The sequence below is a fragment of the Elaeis guineensis genome, chromosome 10 (assembly GCF_000442705.2).
Source record: "Elaeis guineensis isolate ETL-2024a chromosome 10, EG11, whole genome shotgun sequence".
NCBI lineage: Eukaryota > Viridiplantae > Streptophyta > Magnoliopsida > Arecales > Arecaceae > Elaeis > Elaeis guineensis.
In genome coordinates, this window is record NC_026002.2 from 35,473,058 (window position 1) to 35,494,104 (window position 21,047).

The following is a 21,047-nucleotide window of genomic DNA, read 5'->3' on the forward strand; positions in this document are numbered from 1 at the left end:
TTTATAAATCAGTGAATCTATACTCAAAACCACTGGGTGAGAATTCTTAGTTAGCACTGAACAACCAACATTCACTAGACACCGCAAGCACAAGAAGCATTTAAATTTACTCAATAACCTTCCATTTAGGAATCAAGGTGTCCCGAATGTGTTGCAGACAACTATTATCTAATTATACTTAAAAGTACCTGGGAGATCTGACTAAAAGATGATATAAATAGTTCTGAAGTCAGTAAATGTTCTAGTTAAAGAGAACAAAAATTAAATCACACCACATGCTGTAGAACAACCTAGCCATGTGCAAGTAAGTACATAAAACAAATTCCCATGGTGCGTCTCTATCCTGGAAGCCCCTCCTACCACATACATGCATTAGATGCAACCAACTGCCCTCAACTTTTTGTCATGCAGAGTTAGCAAGAACTAATACGCCTATTTTGTGAGATTCTGTCATTTCTTTCTCCCTTCCACAGTCTGTCAGAAGTTCTGTACCATATTTAATATTGAATTCTGCAAACACTTACAACAAAAAACAAAAAAAATGTAAACATTAAATCAAGGTATCATATGCATTTGCATACGCCCAATGCCAGTAAAGTTCTCTCATTTTTTTATAATGGAAGTAGTTGTTCCACCGCACGTGGAATGAAGCCTGGATCTGGGAGACACAGTCTGTTCCAATACTTTTCATCCTCAATATCTACATTAGTTAATGCTCTCTGATAACTCTCAACAGCCTTCCTTGGATGTCCTTTGGCAATGGATGCCTGCAAGTTCCACGACACATCAGAAGCTTGTTAGCTGCCAAGCAATGGCCACTATTTGAGCAAAAAAGAATACAGAAAACTACAGTGGTTGTAAGAAAATATGCAAGTTTTTTAAGAACCAAAGACAACCACCAGACTGGCTTGAGTGTCAGATTGTGAAATATCTACTTTGGAGAACTTGGTCCTTCTCAAAGCTAGTAATTATTTAAGCTTGTTGAAGGAAACCAGGCAATTTAATAGTTCTGAATAAACTAATGTGTTTATTCATGGTACATGTATAAGAACTCGTACATCTGATAATTAAACACCTCTTGATGCATCTAAAATAGGCTAGATGGAGTGAGATTTTAAAGAAGAGAACAAAAGACATAAGAAAAAAATGAGCACACAAAATGCACAAACCCAATGCTTTTTGTCGAGTTCAAACAGACAAAATCTCCATTCTCTTGATTCCACCCCATCAATGCAGACAGATATATTGGTCCAATTTGTGTGATGAAATTCCAATCTGTGCAACCCAAAGCCCAACCCAGCTCCAGTTGCTTTGACATATGCTTCCTTCAGACACCAATATCTACAAAATGAGCCACAGCAGTTTCAATGAATTACAACAGGTACGTGGCTGCGCGATTGTACTGCCTCACAGGTTCACACAATTAGTAGCAAATATATTTACATGCACACAAACTTAATCTGAAACTTGAGTTTGTAGAATTAATCTAGTAAAATATTGGACTTCCAGTGCTTCTTAGAAAATAAGGAGCGATTTATATTCACATTAGTTGCAGATATCATTATGATATTGGGTCAATTGTCTAGAATATGAAGCAGCTGATAAAATAAAAATTTTTCATAATGCAACATGATAGAAACCATGCTAATAATCTTGTACCTGCAAAACTCAGCCAAGATTTCATCTGAAATGCCAGCATTGACAATTTTCTTCCATTCTAAGACTGTAAAATATGATGAGAAGTTCTTGATGAACTCAAGAGCTGTTTCTTGCTGAGGGACAACAAGAGAAAAAATGTCTAAACCGACAAGGCAAACTGATTCAGATGCTATACCAACATAGTCTCCATGATGTGATACATTGAAGTTGAAATTTGGAAATGGAAAGTCCCATTCAAGATTCTGCATTAAATTGATAGAAACAAATCACCAGATATAAGACCTATGAATGATACAAGTATGCAGCAAAAAGATATATCGGATTCTATGAGTTTCTTGAATGAGATCTTTGCACAAGGGAATGTCAAAACAAAAAAGTTTATGCTATTATATATATTTTGATAAAACCTTTAAACTTCTCTAAAAGAAAGCATAAACCAGTAATAGATTCTTCTAGCCACATTTTCTGCACCTTTTTCTTCCTAACCTTGAACTACATATTGTTGTTTTGGTAAGTAACACAATTATACTGAACTGATATTTCATTTTTATGCAACAATTGAATTAAAAAACAAGTACCTTGATCATATTAAAATGATTCATTAGACAGCAGATCTTAACCAATATGAAGTGATAAGACTAACTTTGATGAAATTACAGCCATACCAGATATGGTTTTCCCTCAATTGTACGGTCCAAGATTATCTTGCCAAATGGAATACCCAAAACTTCATGCACAAGTGTGTACTGAAGCAACCGACTAACAAGTGCTCGTTTCCTGTCCTCAAACCTTATAAACCTATTTAAATGTGAGCTTGATGTTAGAAAATGAATCTACATAACCAGCTGAATGACATAGCCAGTTCTAAGTCTCAAACTTTGAGAGGTAAGAAACAACTTGATTATCTCAAACTAATCAATTAGTGCAAAGAAAAAAAGGTGAACTCTCTTTACTTAACCAATCTTCCTTTATAAATTATAATCAAGACTAACAAGCCTTTCTTGGTTCTAGTCACTGTGGTTTTAGGAGCTAGGTTCTTATATGGCTTCCTAAATGGAGAAGAAAATAACAATGTAGAGACCAAAAAAAATTTCAATTCGAGAACATACTAACACCGAGAGCACTGTATATGTTCTTTGGCTGCCATTCAATTTTTCAAGCAAATATTATCATGCACAGGAAAACAAGGAAGCAATGCTCAGCTTTCCCTTGTTTAAGGGGAACAAACAGTGTATCCAATTCCTTTTTGGGGAAAAAAGGAGAGAGCATTCCCAGACATTACCCTGAACCTTGTGCTCTAGCTTTCTTCTTTCTCCCATTTTCGTTACAATTCTGATGCACACTGACCATCTCTACCCACCTGCCCCCTTCATACGATGGTTAATCTAACCAGGCACTGTATGCTCCTTGTAAACCCTGTAGCTCCTCCCTCTTGTCTGCCTCTGAAACATCACATATCACATTTACCTTTGGATAAATGGTCAGAGCAAAGGCTTCAACTACAAGGAATTTACCAGGTGAGAGAGGACTTTAGAAGAGATCAAGACTTGACACTCTAAGGTCAAAGTATCCTGATTCCAGATACTTAGGGACCTCAAACCACATAATATCGTTTTGTTTTTCTTCAAGAAGATTAAAAAATCATACTTTTTAGAAGTCACTAAGAATATCTCACAAGTTGTCCTACCCAGGACTGCATCAAAAAAAAAAAAAAAAATCGTTTTGTTCATTTAGATGTCACTAATAATATCTGAAGAGTTATCATTTCAATTTGAAGAAAAACAACAGAAAAGATAAGAAAGAAGTGCTCACCGGGTGACGGCCGCCTGCTCGTGTGGCGGAAGCCGAGAAACGAGGAAAGAGAACTGATCCTGAGAAGGATTCCACTGAGAGATGTCGACCAACCATCTCCGCACTCCATCCTCCATTCGCCCTCCCCACCCAAAACAATAAGAGAAAAAGAAAACCCTCGAAGCCAAACCCTAGAATGAGAGAGAGCTCTCAAATTCCCCCAAATTGCCGGCCAAGTTGAAAACTTCATTTATTTGTTTTATACCTTCCGGCCAATCACGGTATGCTGCACCTCCACACAATCCCAGATAAGTCGTTTCTACTTTCATGTGGACCGTTATTTTGCATTGGACAATGTGAAGCCCAGTAATTCCAAGGATCCGCGGACTATGATAATACCACCGGGGATTTCTTAGAAGCTAGGGTTTCTGATTTGTTAAAAACCCCGATTGCAAACTTGTCCCGATGCTGGGGAGAGCGCTTCGGAGCTATGGGAGGAAGGTCGCCGGCGCCGGTGTTCTCGAAGGCACGAGATTGATATGTTTCGCCGGAGAATTGGAGGGGATTCCGAGGGAGACCGCGGACGTGGTGGTGATCGGGGCCGGGGTGGTGGGGATCGGGGTGGCCAGAGAATTTGCGTTGAAGGGGAGAGATGTTTTGGTGGTGGAGGCCGCCTCTACATTTGGGACTGGAACCAGTTCCCGGAATAGTGAGGTGATTCATGCTGGGATCTACTACCCTCCCAAAAGCCTGAAAGTAAGGAGATTTATCTGTTTTTTGGTTCAAAATCTCTCTTTTATTTATTTGGAATTTTTGCAGAAGGTGGCTGAGGACTTCTTCTAGTTCGGTAGTTAATGTCTTTGTGAGATACATTGTCTAAATAACTATACTAACGTGATAAAGTTTCGATTTGTATTCAAAAGACCTCATTCAGAATACTGGATTTCTTGGTCTAGAGTAAATTTTCTCTTCAAGTTTGCAACTTGCAATTCTAATCTTTATTATTTGTTGGAAGAAGCACACCTAGTGAACCAGATGGAAATTTAATCCTGGAGTTCTCTGTTAGAAGTCAGAACTCATGATACTATGCTTTAAGATCTTCACTATAGCCTGTTTAAGTTGAAATGGAAGTTTAGTTAAATTTTTCAAGCCAAACTAAGCCAAAATATTTACTTTGGGCACCTTTTGCTTCTATTATACAGGAAACAGCCAATATCCTTCATATGTGATCTACTGTCATTGCCTTTCCGGCCCTATTCATGATTGGTTTCTACCATCAGATGTGGAACATGTTTGTCCACCGCATTAAAGAATAGACATTGCTTTTAAAGACATATTCGCTTTGAATATGTGATTTCTTTAGCAGTAAATAGATTTCAGTTATATTATCGGAACATCATTTTTTGTAGTGTTCTTGAGAGCTTCTTTATCCTTGGGCAAAATATGCCCTGTTGCCTCAGGATTCCCAAAATATTGACCCGGCAGAGGATGGCTGCCTCTCACAAGTTTATAATGGAGTGCGCCTTGTTTTCTTATCCAGCTTTCATCAACATGCTTGTGCTTCACAAACTGGTCTTGAATGCAGATATCTTTGGCTAATCATGAGGTCTCGAGTTTCTCTGTCCTCGTAGTCTCTAGAATTTCCTTGCTGCAACTTTCTGTATCGTTAACTAGACTTGTTTGTGTTTGCTACCTTCTAAATTGTTCACATACATTAATGAAGTTGCACCTTTAAAAGCTTATGACTGTTGTTCAGGCAAATATAGCTTATGTTTTTGGTTATCTATATAATAATAGCAAAGCAATATATGAGTATTAGGAGTGGCTTTCTATGTTGACACGTTAGATTATAGGATAATCTCCCATAACGTCATGTGTCAAGTCTTTTTTTTTATATATATATTTTTTGCCATCCGCCACGTTTCCACTCTCCCCGTAGCGCCCTTCTTTCTTCGTCCCTCTCGCGAGAAGAGAAGGAAGCCGTCTCCATCGTCCTCTTCCTCCCCATTGTCACGTCAGCCTTCCCCTCCGTTTTTGCCGGCACTGCCCCAACCACCACCGTGGCCGTTGACGGAGTTGGGGAGAGCCCCAACAGCTCCGGGAGCGTGGAGGCAGGGCTGAGGAAGAATGGCGTCAACAAAGTGGCGCCGGCTAGTCCTCATCTTCGCTGCCGAGCAGCAAAGAAAAGGGGGAAGGGGAGGAGATGCTAGCGATGCGACGGTGGGTGCGGCTTCTAGAATTGTGGCGCCAACAGTGTGATTCATTTTCAATTTGGATTTGTTTGATTCGATGGGATGCGATTCCTTATCAGAACGGTTCTGAGACGGTGTCGAATTCCATCAAATTGGAACCTGTCCTTTTCTTCCTCAGCCTCCTACCGTGCATTCCACCACCACGAGCAATCCCCGTTGGAGTTTGATATGGGCGATGCTGGAGAGAAGCTCGAAGAGTATACCATCATCAAAGAAGGGGAGGCTGAGATCCTCTTGCATTGCGGCAACATAGTCTTCTATAACAAAACCTAGGTGCCAGTTTCTCATCCCTTACCTTTTTCTTGATTTTTTTGTATAATGGTTTTCTAGTTGTCCTTTTGTTGTTTCGGATTTTTCTTTGGTTGGTGTTGGTGAAGATCGATCCTTTTTGCTTGGCTTTATTATATTGTTAAAAAAAGTTGTTTCTTTTTTTGGGTAGAATATTCCTTTTTCATTGATATTGTTGTGAATTTGTGGTCAGATGTTGAACTAATTCTATTATTCATAGCTTAGAGAACGATGTTCTTTGGAATTTTCTTATTTGATAACTATTGAAATAATCTTATCAGTATTTTCTCTAATAGTGAGCTCTGTGTCAAATGTGAAACAAATAGAAGTGAATTAGTGTTTACACCCTGAGTTTAATTTAGATGGATATCAACCAAGATTTTGGGAACAATAGTGTTCCTCTCCCTTCTCTCTCTATCTCTTTTGGAATAATGCTCGACAAAGCATAGGGTGAGTCCTCCCTTCTTTGATGATCAGAGAAGACAAACTTGGAGGATGGCTTGGATTTTGTGTTGGGTATTTATCGTGTATTTTCAAGTTTTTTCTTTATTTTTTCCTTTCTCAGCCCTTTCAATCGGATGGGAGGCTTGGGTTTAAATTGCATCATGCGCACCGCACAGGTTATATACTAGTTCATATCTATCAGGAAAGAGGAAACAAGATCCATGCTACTTTGGGAGTATTCTTATGCATTTTGAAATGTCTCTGCAGGCAAGTCTTTGCGTAAGAGGAAAGGAATTGCTCTACAAGTATTGCTTTGATCGAGGAATCCCCCATAAAAGGACCGGCAAGCTTATAGTTGCCACTAGTGTTGCAGAAGTTCCAAAGTTGGAAGATTTATTGAGGCGAGGGACAGAGAATAGTGTTGAAGATCTGCGAATGATGGAGGGATCTCGAGCTATGCAAATGGAACCGGAACTTCAGTGTGTCAAAGCATTGCTGTCTCCTAGCTCTGGGATAGTCGATTCTCACTCACTCATGCTGTCTTTAGTGGTACTTTCTACATCTTATTAGACCGAAGTTCTTGTTTTGTATGTCCAGCAACATTCTTCATTTTTGTCCTATTCATCCTAGAAATTTTTAGATTGATTCATCCCAACTATATATGGCTAACTTAATGCTCCATAAAAATACATGTTGCGAAATGTACACTTCGAAACTGCAGTCTCTGAAGAGGCATCACCATGTCATTATCTAGTACAATGAGGTATTTAATTTCTTTCTTTTTTTTAATAAGTACTATACTCCTAGGAAAAATGTCATCAACAGCTACTCTCACAAAAAAAAATGTTACTTTAAAATCAGAACTTCCTTGCTGATCCTGGAACAACATTTATCTGCATATTAAATCAATAAAACTATGTCATTGAATCAATTAAGATAGTGATTGGGTGACAAGTAACTTTTCTAATGATTTGTGCTGTTAAAATAAACTTGAATAGTTGCTGAGTTAGGTTTTCATGGTTAGCTACTTATACTCCTACTCATACTCCTGGATTATTTATCTTGTCATAAAGTCTTAGCACAAGTGGATCATGGAGTTCACCTTATAGTTGTCATATATGGACTTATTTTGTTGGAAATGCTACATTTGATTGCAAAGAATATCATGGAGTGTAGACGAAATATCCTGATTAGCACAACTACATGAACACAGGGGGAAGCTGAAAATTTTAGAACTACTTTCTCTTATAATACTACAGTTATCGGTGGTCATTTTGAAAATAATTGCCTCCATCTCCACATTTCTGAGAGCAAGGACCTTGAAAATCATACTGGGGACGTTCCTTTGTTGCCTCAGCTTATAGTGATTCCCAAGCTTGTAATTAATTCAGCAGGATTGAGTGCAGTTCCGCTTGCAAAGAGATTTCGTGGCCTTAAGCAGGGAGTTGTTCCTGCTGCTTATTATGCTCGTGGATGCTACTTCACTCTCTCTAAACCTAAGTATCCTTTCAGCCACTTAATTTATCCAATACCAGAGGATGGTGGTCTTGGAGTGCATGTTACATTGGACTTGAATGGCTTTGTCAAGTTTGGGCCAGATGTTGAATGGATTGATGGTATAAATGATTTATCAAGCTTCTTGAACGGGTAATTTTACAAAACTTACTTGTACTAGCATTTTTTCTGTTTGTGGCTTTTATTACCATAACTCATCTGTGAGCTCCAAAAAACTCCAGGAATGCATATATCTTGAAATAGTTGGCATAGATAATAACTGGCTGCATCTCATTGCAGCCATAAGGCTGATGTACATTTCTAGTTTTCCAAAGTAACTTTTTGTGAATCTTCAATAAAAAACTTTAGATAGCACAAAGGGTTATTATCCAACAGTAGATGAAGATAAATGGTTCAATATATCGGTATTTGCAATTTTTCTGCGTTCTGGTTTCATAAGTTTTTAATGTTACTTGATAGTGGGAGACACCTGTATGGCAATACCTTATCCAAAATGTGAGTTGAAAGAGAAGCCGACAAAAAATCAATTATGGAATCGAATATGTTCCACAAACAAAATTATCATTAATTTTTTTTAAATGCCACAAAAGAGCAACTAATCCCTGTTTTACATATTATTTGAGAGATGAATTTTTCTATTATAAAACTGAAGTTTGTTCATTTTAATGAAAATTTTCCTGACCATTCACACTTCCTGTTAATCTGGCAAGCAGATGAATTATACTTACATGCAAAAAATTGCATAGCTACTGTTCAGAGAGACCTTTTAATATGGACTTCTCTCCAGCATATAGAAGTTACTTATAATGATTAGCAACTTTCTTTAAAGTTCTGAAAATATACATCTGAAACGTGCTTCAGGTTTGATTACTCAGTCAACTCTGATCGTTCACATAGATTCTATTCAGAAATCAGAAAGTATTTTCCTAATTTGAAAGATGGATCTCTGGAACCTGGATATTCTGGGATTCGACCAAAGCTTTCTGGTCCAAGACAACCTCCTTGGGATTTTGTTATTCAGGTATCTTTCTTTTTGTACATCTAAAAGCATCTCAGAATCTACCTTTTCTAGTTCTTTTATTGTTGAATTTCTTCATTCAGGAAGGATCTGGTTCTTCTTTTTTTTTTTTTTTTTTGTATTACTTCAAATGGTAGGTTTTTCTCAATATTAACCAGAAAAGTCTTTGCTTAACATTCCGAGTTGGTTAGACAGCTCTGAATGTTCTTTTCTGAGTATTGCTTATATTGGTATTCTTTCTCAAGCTAATTCAGTGTTGCAATTTTAAAAGGAGACCTGTAGCTTTATTTCCAGTGGTGTCTTTACAAAACGTACATCACAAATTTTTTAGTTGCATGACACAACCATTTTTTTATTTTTTATTTTTTATTAAGGATGCATTTATTGATATTAATTTAATTGAACCCTATGAATATTAGACAACAGAGTTAAGAATAAACTAGAAACAGTATACAATATAATGACACTAACTATCTTTGAGCAATAAAAATGAAAATGAAATTCTATACCAAATGGCCAGTCTTTTAATTGGATAAAGCACTGTACATTTGCAACAGAAAATAAAGAACTGCTAGGGGATTTCTTACGTAAGTATGTGGTAAACCACTTGCAATTGACCAACCATTAGTGATTAGCACCAGCCTCTAGCCTCATGATTTAGGAGAAGATGTGATGGCCAGATGAATCTCTACCATGCACTCGAGATAAAAATCTGCAACTTATATTTGTGATAATGAGACATGTCTTAATCTGCTAGCAAGTACAACAAACCCAATCAGAATTTCATCAGTAAATTTTGAAAATTTTCAGAACTCGTTTGAGTAACATACTACAAAAGTTTAAACAATGGTATTTCAGAATTCAACTATAGCTCTTTTAATTACCATAGCTCACTAAATGAATGTTCACCATCTAGAATTTTGGTTAAAGTCTGGCAAGCCTCTTCTACATGTCCTTGTTTCAGTTTCTTTTTCCCCTACATGGTTATCCCTTTCTTTTGTAACAATATAGCTCGACTCATGTTGCACTGCCTGCAGGGGGAGGACATTCATGGTGTTCCTGGACTCATTAATTTGTTTGGAATCGAGTCACCTGGCCTAACATCCAGCTTAGCAATTGCAGAATACATTGTAGCAAGGAGTTCAAGATGACATTTGCCTCATGGAGTTCTATCATGGTCAGGTCTTGCTGCTAAATTACATTTAGCCCTATAAGAATCATAACTAATGGTTCAAACTATGTGGAGTGTTTCCATTTGGTGCCTGTTGTCTATTTTCCAAGATACACTTATGCTTTTTTCAAGGTATATTTGTTGTATAACCATATTATTTATATAGGTTTTGAAAAAGAGGAGTTAGATGAGGGCACTGAGGAACGTATGTACTATAAAGGGCATGCAAGAGGCAGCTCCACTTTGGTTTATAAGTTTCTGTACAAATCTGAAGGAACCATAATCAACTCAATAAAGAACCCAATAGCTTTTCTTCAATCACAAAAATAAATCTGCACTGAAGATATTCCACAAACCAGGCAGCCATTTCAATCTCTGAAAGATATTTCTTTAAACTTGCAGAAGATGGCATAATTCTTGCTCAGGGGAACTATTTTCAGTTTGTAAGGATGGAGAATGAGCTCTCTCTCTCTCTCTCTGAGTTGGAATATAAATCTCCAGTTTGTGCTTCAGTGCCTTCAATGATGGCCCTGAGGATAATTTTGATGGTTGGCATGGAAAGATTGGCAAGGGGTGCACTGTCTGCCACTGGGGTGGCAAATTAGTGGCATGGGGAGATTGGTGTAGGCCAAAGGCAGGCTTAAAGTATTCAGATTACCATTTCACATGTCCGGAGGGCATCCCAAAGCATGCTTTTCTGTTGAATCATCTTCATCGAATCCCATGGCAAAAATGTTTTCCTTTTGTTCCCCAGCAGATCACAGAAAGCCCATCACCCAGAAAACAATTTATACATCAATACTGCAGTTCAAAGAGGCAGTGGTAAGCCAATTTAGCTACATCAGCAATCACCGGAAATTTATTGCGGCAATCCTTCAACATTATTATAAGAGAAACTTAGAATCATCTAAAAACATTTTTTTTTTTTAAGTTGTGCATGACACTCTTGAGCAATAATTTAATTCGAGCATTCTTCTAATACCACGTTACATAGTTTAAAAGAAGCCCTCCCTGGCCAATCCCAATATATTAAGTAAAATGTTTTGATTCGAAACATAACCACCAATGGTTACTTCGCATTGACATCCTCGCATGGGGGTCCTCCACTCCACCCATTGGTTAATCATTGCCAACAACTGTCTGAACCTGGCCTTCTGAAAGCCTGAATCTCTGTCAAATGAGTCAGCTCAAGCTTTGTGACCAAGCCCCTGTTTGTGCGGACGTATAAGAGTTGAGAAGGAGCGTACTTTGCTGAAGTAGCTGTGGCTTTCTCTGGATCCAAACTATTTCCAGCTATTTTTTTTCCCTTTGTTGGATCTTTCAGGAATACACTTGGTTCATTTTGTGTTCACCAAACCTCTAAAATGACCTGCAGCTGGATCAATTGGACGATAAATGTGCAGTTACAAACAACGCAATAAGCCCTTAGTTATTTAAAACAGCGGATTCTTCGTATCAGAATGATAAAATTTTTTTGGAGGGAGATTCGAAGATGGTAGTTAATTGGATTAATGGCAAGGAGTTTTCACAACATCCCGTACTAAGGAACATCAGACTTGTTTGTGCTACCCTGTCTGAATTTTCACGCATTCGTGTTCTTTAAGCCTTAAAAGATCTAGACAGAAGGATTTCCACCCATTTTGGCTTTCTTGATCAATGCGGATATAGGTATCTCTTTCATCCGCTTGTAGTGAGTCTTCTCACACTTCTGTTACCCAAAAGAAAAAAGAAAAAAAAAAATTCCTCCACCTCATCATGAACATAGACCAAGTTTGAGCTGGCCTTACTTAATTCAAGCTTGGGCTTTTTCTACACCTAAATTCCACCATGATGCCTGTTGCGGGAGAGATCTGCTGATCGAGTCTAATCCTCCATAGAGGTACGCCCAAGATGATATGATAAGGTCACACCGGCTGTGAATCCAGACATCATTCATACGGTCAGTCGCGTAGGTGAAGCTTGCACCTAACATCCACGACTAACAACCTCGATACCGAGGAGTGGGAGAGATTCCTTCTATGACGAAGGCTAGAATGTGGCCTACATGTCTGCAGAGTTAGACTTAACAAATACAGATTCTGGCTAGCAACCTATGGCTCGATCTCCAAATAAAAGAGATAGGAAAGAGACCCTCAGGGTAAGCAAGCTCATTCCGCCTTTGCTATCTTTTCTCTCTACTGTTTCTAAATCTCCGACTAATTTAAGCATCAGAGGGTCTTCCGTCGGAACACCGTTGATGAGTGTGCACTTTCTTTGTAGGTACTCTCTGGCATCGTAGATCTTGACCGATATCCAGTTCTGACCATATTAGCACTCGACTGGAGCCTTGCAGCAATAGATTGACACTAGAAAAGGGCTTCAGGATCTTTTTAAGAAAAGAGAGAACATGGTGTGGATGAGAGCACAAAACCTCACTGTCTCCCATCAGTAATTTGTTTGTCGCAGTCGGAGCAATGCTGCTCGTGGATTTGTTGCAGTACAACCTCCGATCATAATAGATCTACCATTGTCTGAAGTCCTTGCTCACCAGATCTAGATGCTGACCAGTGCTATATAGCAACTTTAATAAGTGATGAAGTAGCAGCAGTAGCATGTAGAATCGAATCCTCGAGCGGTTCCGTCCCATCTCAGCAGGCAGTCTCGCTCCCAGAGTTCGGGACCCACCCTCCGGAGGCATTCTTGCCACTCAACTGCCATTTTGGCTCATTCATCTTTTCGTCAAATCCTAAGAGAAGGGGCATAACAAAGAAGCTCTTCCTCTACTGGCGATTTGGTCCCGATCTACTTTTCTAAGCCTAGAAGATCTTGGCGGGAGGAGCTCAAGAAAAAAAGTTTGAAACATCAAGCATTATCTCAGTGAAGTCCATATTGGGCCTCACCGGAGCAGTGACAGTCTTGACTTCAACTCTCAACCACCATTCACTCAGATCATTTTGGAGGAACTGATCTTGAGTCAGTTCAAGATATCTCAGTTAGACTTGTATGACAGCTCTACAGATCCTCTTAATCATCTACAAATTTACAGAACCCTTATGATGCTCTAGGTTGCTTTATACACCCTCCTATGTCTCACCTTCCTGACCATCCTCAGAAGTCGATGCATGCATGGTATTATGGATTTTGATCAAGGTCCATTTATTCATTTGAGCAACTCGGTAGGCTATTCATTATCCACTTTAGTAGCTGTCGACCTCAACTGAGGAACTCAGACAACTTCTCTCTCCAACAAAAAGAGGGTGAGTTATTGCGTGACTACATCACATGCTTCAATGCTGCTATGCTCAAGGGTGTGACCTCGATCAGTTAGTGGCAATGTCGGCACTCAAGCAAAACTTATGAAATAAGTGCCTTGCCTTCTCACTTGATAAGAAGTTCTCGAGAGACTACGCCGACCTGCTGGCTCAAGCTCGAAAGTGTGCCTAGGTGGAGGAAGCTCAAGAGATCCATAGGCAGATGGAAGGAAAGAAGATCTTTGGCAAGAAGAGAAGTCAGAAAGATCCCTGGGTGGCTCCGACCAAGATAGAATCTTTTTGATTGTGAAAGAGCTATCGCCTGAGAAGCTCTTTCCGGCAATTCAACAGCGACACTCCTCTGTTTGCCCCACAATTTCAGATCTTGATGGAGATCAAAGGCTAAAGATATCTATGGTAACTTGGACTGATAAAGTCCCCCTCAGATAGGAGCAGGAGGAGGTACTGTCTCTTTCGCCATGATCATGACCATGACACTGAGTGCTGCGAACTCAAGGACGAGATTGAAGCTTGGATCCACAGAGGCTACTTCAACAAGTACATATGGAAATAGCAAGATCGAGCCCCCGACGAGGAGAACAACAACAATCGGTCAATGGCCGGTATTATCAATGCCATTTCCATCCCAACTGGAGGCGTGGGGGGCAAGAAACAAAATTAGAGAGAAAAAGAGAATAGTGCACCAAGGGGCATCACTCTTCTCTATAACTCTTAAGAAAAGTCAATGGCATCATCATCGCTTTATCGACGACAGCCAACCATGATGTAAATATGATTTTTATTTATAATAAAAATCTACCTGACACTCTATTTATGATGTTGTCTGAAGGATAAAATTATCAGCCAATCTAGAAAAGGAGAGATTGAAGCAAAGGCCACATCAAATGATACACAACCCCAGCAATGATGTTCTTGAAAGCAGTCTCAGAAGATTCATATGGCGCATGACAACCCAATCGAATCATCTGATCCTCTGTTGGTCTTCGCATGCGGATGAAGCCTTAAGCCCCATAAGGCTCGATGCCCATAAGAGAGTGAGAAGGTCCCCAATGTTCTCACGACATGGAGGCTTTGCCATCGGAAAGCTTAACATAGCTCGTTATAGCCACGGATGGCCCACTATAGCCATATAGCCTATTGTAGTCTAGATGGTCCACTATAGCCATCAATGTGACTTATTGTAGCTACGGATGGCCCACTATAGCTGTCAACATGACCCACTATAGCTACGGATAGCCCACTGTAGCTTCATGGCTTACTGTAGTCAAGACGGCCCACTGTAGTCACGGATGGCCTACTGTAACCAAGATGGTCTATTATAACCATCAATATGGCCCACTGTAGCCACACAGCCCATTATAGCCATTAACATGGCCCACTATAGTCAATAGGGATCAATCTCATAGAGATCTTACATTACCAACAGAAGCGGATGACAATTATGGAAAAAAAATTGACTCATCCCAAAGCAACAAAGAGAAGCACTAGATTATACAAAAAGAAGCCTCAATGAGAAGAAGTGTTTCGTTCAAAAGGTTCATTACATTTCAACTGAGTAAAGCTTATTACAACAAAGAAAAAAGAAAGGATCAAAATGGCTCAGCCGGCAATCTCGGAGCGTGAGCCAGGCTTCAAGATGATGCAATGCCTGATGGAGAGCGTGAGACTCCCCATTCAACGACACTCACCGGCCCCCCTCAAAAGAACATCAGCGATGATGTAGGTGCTTCCCTTTCGGAATCTCACTCACCTTCACGATGCATCTCCATGGAAGGTTAGAAAGCAGCATTGGGTAAAAGAAGAAGCAAACCTTCTAGAAAGATGCAAGATCTAATCGTGGAGGATAAGGCATCTAAGAGCCCAAATGGCTACCACTGTAACTTCTTAACTGGAGCAGAAGAATTTCCAATACCTTCCATGTCAAAATGAGATGCCCACCAAGCACTCTCTTAAAGTATACGATGACTAACTAGGGGGAAAAAGATCTCCCAAGTTGAAAAAAAGTACCAGCGATTTTTCGACATTGGACAAGGCAGCTCCACCATAATATTGAGGAAAACAACTAGGAGGATACCAGCTCCAATTAGTAGAGCCCCTATTTATAGAAAGGACAAGCCCAAGCAAATTTAAATACCTCTCTAGTTATGCGGCAGATGTTGCCACCTTAAAAGCTGCGCTTCTTGAAAAGCATATATCAGTATTAAATGCGAGCCCTTCCAGATTTTCAGACTATATGACTTCCTGCCATATACTATCGAGACAAATCGTCTTCTCTGATTCATCAAAGCAATGCAGCACCGGTCAGCATTCGATGCTTGGCACGAGTATGAGTCCAAGACTTTCAGTCCATTCAATATGCAAATAAAGCAGAAGCTTCGGACAATATCAAGGAAGACTTCAACTCGAGCACAGAATTAATTCGACTGACCTATTCGAGCCATTTGAGCTCTTGATCGAAGTAAAGAGCCGATCACACCAACATTAAAGAGAAGCAAAAACTTCGAATAAAAGATACATATAGTGAAGCACATATTTTTCATTAATTAAAAATTTTATTATAGAGCTTCGTCGAAGTGAAGGAACCAAAAGAAAATACAAAAAGATGAAGATCTAATCCTCATCCCAAAAAAACACCCCAGTTTCTTCATCATTGTTGCTGGGGCGAGGGCGCCTCAAATTTAGCTTCGAGACCATCTTCTTCAGGCCTGCCTTACAGTGGATGAATCCAGTCGAAAATGCCTCGATGAGTTCGTTCTCAAAGTTCATAGAGACTTTATACTCCTTGATGCATTAGAGCCTAGCCTCAGCAAGAATCTTTGTCGCAGCCTCGATAAACCTCCGACGGCCCTTGGGCAAATGAGGCTCTATTTGAACCTCGCCACCCTCCAAAGGGGGATGAAATCTAGCCTGATGAAGCAAGAGCTTGGAACGATCCCGATGGAGCAACATGCGGCCTCATGGCCGCGACTGATCTAATATTCATTGAGGACTGCTATTAGTCAAAAATCAAAAATTTGAGCTGGGCACTCCTTACCCTTTTGGATGAGGACTCTCCACCGAAGGAGCTTATCTTCTTCTTCATGGCCGACTTAATGATTGACGACAACGGCAATGACTTTATGATGATCAAAAAGAGAAATTTTCTCTGATAACTACAATGACAAAAAAGCAACTGACAATCGGATGGCAGGAAACCACATCGGATGGGTGGGCCATTTATATAGGCCACCAATGGTACAAATCCAATCATCAAATTGTCAAATTATGTTATTTGATCAGTTCTAAAGTGGGGGACTGCACGGCCCTTCATCACATCCTTATCCAATTGAACTGTGTGGGAGAACTCATAAAGCATACTTCGAAACTCATCAGGACTTGCCATGTGGCAAGCATGGCAAGTCATGAGTGAGTCCAAAAGCAGCCTCCAAATCTCCTCTCTCAAGCATGACATTTCACGGCTCCTCGAGCTCCATCCCTAATAAAAGAGGTATGAGTTGCGAAATGACGTCTCCTTAAATCCTTGAAATCTTTTCTAAGGGTAATAACACAAATGTGACTAAAAAGGAATCAGGTCAACAGTCCAGTTACCAAGATAGTTACTCCCTTCACTCAAAGCCTAAAAATCTCTTCAAACTCGGATGTGGGGGGTATATGTTATGCGAGAGATCCACTGACTGAGTCGAATCCTCCATATGGACATGCCCAAGATGATGTGATGAGATCACACCAGCTATGAACCCAGACACCACCCATACGGCCAGCCATATACGTGAAGCCTACACCTGACACACATGACTAACAACCTTGATATGGGAGGGTGGGAGAGATTCCTTCCATGATGATGGCAAGAATGTGGCCTACCGATTTGCAGAACTAGGTTTAACAAATACAGATTCCAGCTAGCAGCCTACAGGCTCAATCTTCAAATAAAAGAGATAAGAAAGAAACCTCCAGGATAAGTAAGTTCACTCCATCCTATCTTTTTTTTTTTTTCTATTGTTTCTAAAACTCCGATTAGCTTAAGCATCGGAAGGTCCTCTATTGGAACACCTTCGATGAGTGTGGACTTTCTTTATAGATACTTCCTGACATTGTAGATCTCGATTGTCATCCAGCTTCAACAATATTAGCACTCTACCATAGCTTTGCGGCAACAGTGTCTTTACGGAGCCTGAAAATTGGAAGCTTCTTTCCATCATTTAAAGGGTGCTTTGTAGCCCAAACCAAGACATGAGACTTTAAGACTTGTTTGTGCTCTTGAGTACATGCTAACAGACTGCAACCGGCTTATTTTATGCTAAGACATTGCATATCTATAAGATCCTTTTTTGCATGGTTTTTTTTTATGCAATATAAACACTGACTTTAATTTTAGAAACAATAATCGAGAATGTCACCCTCAAAGATCCTTTTTGCATGGTTCTTTTTTATGCAATTTAAACTCTGAACTTTAATTTTAGAAACAATAATTGAGAATGTCACCCTCAAAACTTAATCTCAAGACTTCTTTCAAATGAAAAGCAGTATCAATGAGCCATATGTTTAACCTCAACAAGCTGCCTTTGTAAATCTGATCTTTCTTTACATTGTATCTGGCTGGTTAATCTGCTTTCACCTTCATCCTCTTTCCTAGTTTTCACCCAAAACCAAACATGCCAAGGCCAATCAATAAACTCAAAATCGCATCTCATTAAATAATACTTGCAGCTTTAGACTTGGGCATTCTCTCATCCTAAAGTCCTTCGGCTTAGATTAAGATATTGCATGAATTTGGTGTGAATCCCATCTAATAATTGCCTACCACATGATAGGCTTTGGAGACCACAAAATAATCTACGTTATATAATATACCATAGTTTATGATATCTATAGGTCATAAAAAAATAGTGACAGTTTGAAAAGGTGCAAGCAAGCAAGCAAATATCGCGGCGTCGAAAAGAAGGGAGGCATTGTCCACTTCAGCAGAAGAATATAATTACTTGGAATCAAACCGAGGCGAAGAGGATCACAGGCTTATCCAATTCCTTTTGAAAACAACGGTTTCGCACGCCTCAATCTGTGGGCCCGCATCCATATCTGCTGGCTTAAAAATTTGATCATATCTTTCTTTGAGTAATAATGGAGGAAGGAAATATGTACAAGGTTGTGGTTGCGTGAGTAAAAAGGAATATTTCCAACTTGTGGATTTGATATCAGCTTGCAAAAGAAAAGGTTAAACTCCAACCCATCAAATTGGCATCCACTTAGAAAAAGCTAGAGATCATTTGCTATTTATCATTGCTCAGTTCATCACACGATCAAATCTTATGCAGAGCATCAATTTTGATTAGATGGATTGAGCGGTGATCATTCATAGGTGATTGGTGGTAATGCTCTGTCAACTTAGCCAATAGCTTATTATGATATTATATATGTGATTTTTTAAAAGCAACATGTTAATATGATAGTATATGACTAATTAAGCGCAAAACATGAACAGGCCATATATGCAGACATGTGAGCATGTTGGAAGAGTCTTTCCATCCTCAAGTTAAAATGAGTCAATTACTTGTTCTCCTTCAGTTCTTGTACTTAAAAAGAGAAGGAAGTTCATCCTATATACTAATTACTTTATTATATTTAACCTCTGAATAGATTAATATCCAACCTTTGATTTTTGTAATTATTTTTATATTCCCCCCCTGCACCAAACCCCCTCAAAAAAAAAAAAAAATTCCCATATGTAGGGATGTAGGGACTAAACATAAAACCTTGACACTTTTGTGTCCTTGGTCTCATCAACTAAAAATCTATAACATCTATATCATATCTTGATAAAATCATATTAGTTTATCTTAGTTCACAATTGGATATCCTATACAATTATTTTGTATATGGTATATCCATCACCACTATCGGAATTGAAGCATTAGGTTATAAGATAAATCTAGCACTGACCAACCATAATTAGATAATTGGTGCATTACACGTGGCCAAATCTTTCTCTCTTGAATCACGAATGCTATCAATAGAAGCAAGCATACTTGGCCTAATGTAATTTAATCATGCGTCAGAAGATGGGCATCACGATATCTTGAAATTTTAGAATCCAATTGAAAACGATTTTGTTGTGAAATTAAGTATCATGAGATTGAATAAGATCTATAATAATAAGAATACTTGAATGGATAGGCATATGTGGATCATTTGCTTTGATTTTTTTTTTTTATCAAGATTTAGCATGCTAGCATTGACTTATGAAAAGGTATTTTATAGAGAGCATCTACATAGAGGTGCTCTTGTATAAAGAACTTACGATGTTTTGTATCAAAAAAATATCTATGTTGTTTGTTTGGTCAACTTCAACTATTTTTTTTCTTAAACAAGTTCTTTTGAAACTAAACATTTCTTTGGTGGTACCCAATTAAAATTATATATTTTCTAATCTTTGTTGCGAGGATAGTAAGATTTTTTTGTAGATGCTATGAAGCAAATATAGACATTATAGGTCCTGAAAAATATGAAATATCATATGAAAAGATTTAATCATTAAACAATAATAGCATAATAGAATTTTTAATTGCTTTAGTAATAATCTAAAAATATAAAGAAATTATAGACATGAACAAATAATATCTGACTTTTTTAGAAAAAATATTTAAATATAAAATAATAGATTCAACTTGGCGAAGTGATTTCTGGCTTGGCCTATAATCATTCCAATCTATTTACTGTCTAAAACAATCCAAAAAGATGTATTTAATTAGTGCAAAACTTTATTCTGCTAGTTCTAGTATATTGTAAGTTGTGGTCTTCCTATTTAAGGCCTCTAAATTATAATGAGCAAGTAACTCCATGTAAAAAGCTCATTTACCTTTTTTTTTTTTAAAAAAAAAAAGCTAATTTGCGTTAATTTGAGGCTTTTAGCATTGATGAGATTTATGACATGAAATAATAAAAGTAAAAGATAAGGTGAAGAGGATAAGGATGACCCCACTCATCCTCCCGTCCCTATCGTCCTTCCTATGGGGTTTTAATAAGGATCCACGACCCTTGGAAATGCCAACGGTACCCTTTCCAAATATAGTTGCCCTCCTTATCCGGAAATTAATTATATACTTGTACGAATGCTTTTAATGGAATAGCACATGGTATCTTATCCTATTAGCTACGGCTATCCCGGGGCCCGTTTAAAGCGGCTTGTTGCACTCTAACACTCCTATTAGACATCAGGCAGCAAGTCAAGGGGATCAGCCTCTCTCTCTCTCTCGATGAACATCAGTGTCACACTCTTTGTTTGGCAGCTTTGAAGTATGTGAAGGATATTGTCCTACCCTGCTTGAGCTATCTAAGTCGACAGCCACTCTCACACTCTTGGCAGATCACTATAATGGTGCCCTATTGGCACATCAAAGTACTAAGAAAAAAAAAAAGTTTTGCTTAGTACTGTAATCATCTGATTAATTATCCTATGAATTATATTATGGAACATGATTAATTATGGAAATGGTTAATGAGTGCTTCAAGAACATAGGTGATTGGCAATAGTAATAGTATGTATTGCTCTCATTAGTCAAAGTTATTTCATTATCAATTATATTTCTATGGTTACTATCATAAAATCTTTATCTTTTTGTTATTCTATACTACCTACTGATATTAAATCAATGATGCAAAAA

The 21,047-nt window shown here is 38.6% G+C and overlaps 2 protein-coding genes across 6 annotated transcripts; one reads left to right on the plus strand and one right to left on the minus strand.

Annotated features, from left to right (window-relative positions):
- Positions 1-198: 198 nt before the first annotated feature.
- Positions 199-3,684, minus strand: LOC105032056 (uncharacterized). Of its 5 annotated transcripts, XM_073244492.1 has the most exons (7): positions 3,472-3,605; positions 3,174-3,352; positions 2,942-3,101; positions 2,325-2,457; positions 1,660-1,901; positions 1,170-1,341; positions 199-767 (listed from the first exon to the last, which is right to left on the minus strand). In XM_073244492.1, exons 3-7 carry the CDS (start codon positions 3,007-3,009, stop codon positions 612-614), a joined length of 771 nt encoding a protein of 256 aa, XP_073100593.1. In that variant the 5' UTR covers positions 3,010-3,101; positions 3,174-3,352; positions 3,472-3,605; the 3' UTR covers positions 199-611. The 5 variants fall into 5 exon arrangements, with proteins under 5 accessions (XP_073100593.1, XP_010904699.1, XP_073100592.1 ...); XM_010906397.4 differs by lacking the exons at positions 2,942-3,101; positions 3,174-3,352 and having other exon boundaries at positions 1,660-1,723; positions 1,835-1,901; positions 3,472-3,680; XM_073244491.1 differs by lacking the exon at positions 3,174-3,352 and having other exon boundaries at positions 3,472-3,608.
- Positions 3,685-3,915: 231 nt separating this feature from the next.
- On the plus strand, positions 3,916-10,456 carry LOC105032055 (L-2-hydroxyglutarate dehydrogenase, mitochondrial). The gene is made up of 5 exons (XM_010906395.4): positions 3,916-4,206; positions 6,702-6,983; positions 7,648-8,081; positions 8,811-8,970; positions 10,005-10,456. The coding sequence occupies exons 1-5, from the start codon at positions 3,916-3,918 to the stop codon at positions 10,116-10,118; spliced, it is 1,281 nt and encodes a 426-aa protein (XP_010904697.1). The 3' UTR covers positions 10,119-10,456.
- Positions 10,457-21,047: the final 10,591 nt, after the last annotated feature.

Excerpts from the sequence above, each read along its gene's own strand:
- LOC105032056 (XM_010906396.4), bottom strand. The coding sequence starts at position 3,587 with ATGGAGGATGGAGTGCGGAGATGGTTGGTCGACATCTCTCAGTGGAAT. Across the intron at positions 2,458-3,471 it reads GAGCAGGCGGCCGTCACCCG|GTTTATAAGGTTTGAGGACA; the intron begins GTGAGCACTTCT and ends ACATTTAAATAG. Across the intron at positions 768-1,169 it reads AACTCGACAAAAAGCATTGG|GCATCCATTGCCAAAGGACA; the intron begins GTTTGTGCATTT and ends TGGAACTTGCAG.
- LOC105032055 (XM_010906395.4), top strand. The coding sequence starts at position 3,916 with ATGCTGGGGAGAGCGCTTCGGAGCTATGGGAGGAAGGTCGCCGGCGCC. Across the intron at positions 8,082-8,810 it reads TTATCAAGCTTCTTGAACGG|GTTTGATTACTCAGTCAACT; the intron begins GTAATTTTACAA and ends AACGTGCTTCAG. Across the intron at positions 8,971-10,004 it reads CTTGGGATTTTGTTATTCAG|GGGGAGGACATTCATGGTGT; the intron begins GTATCTTTCTTT and ends CACTGCCTGCAG.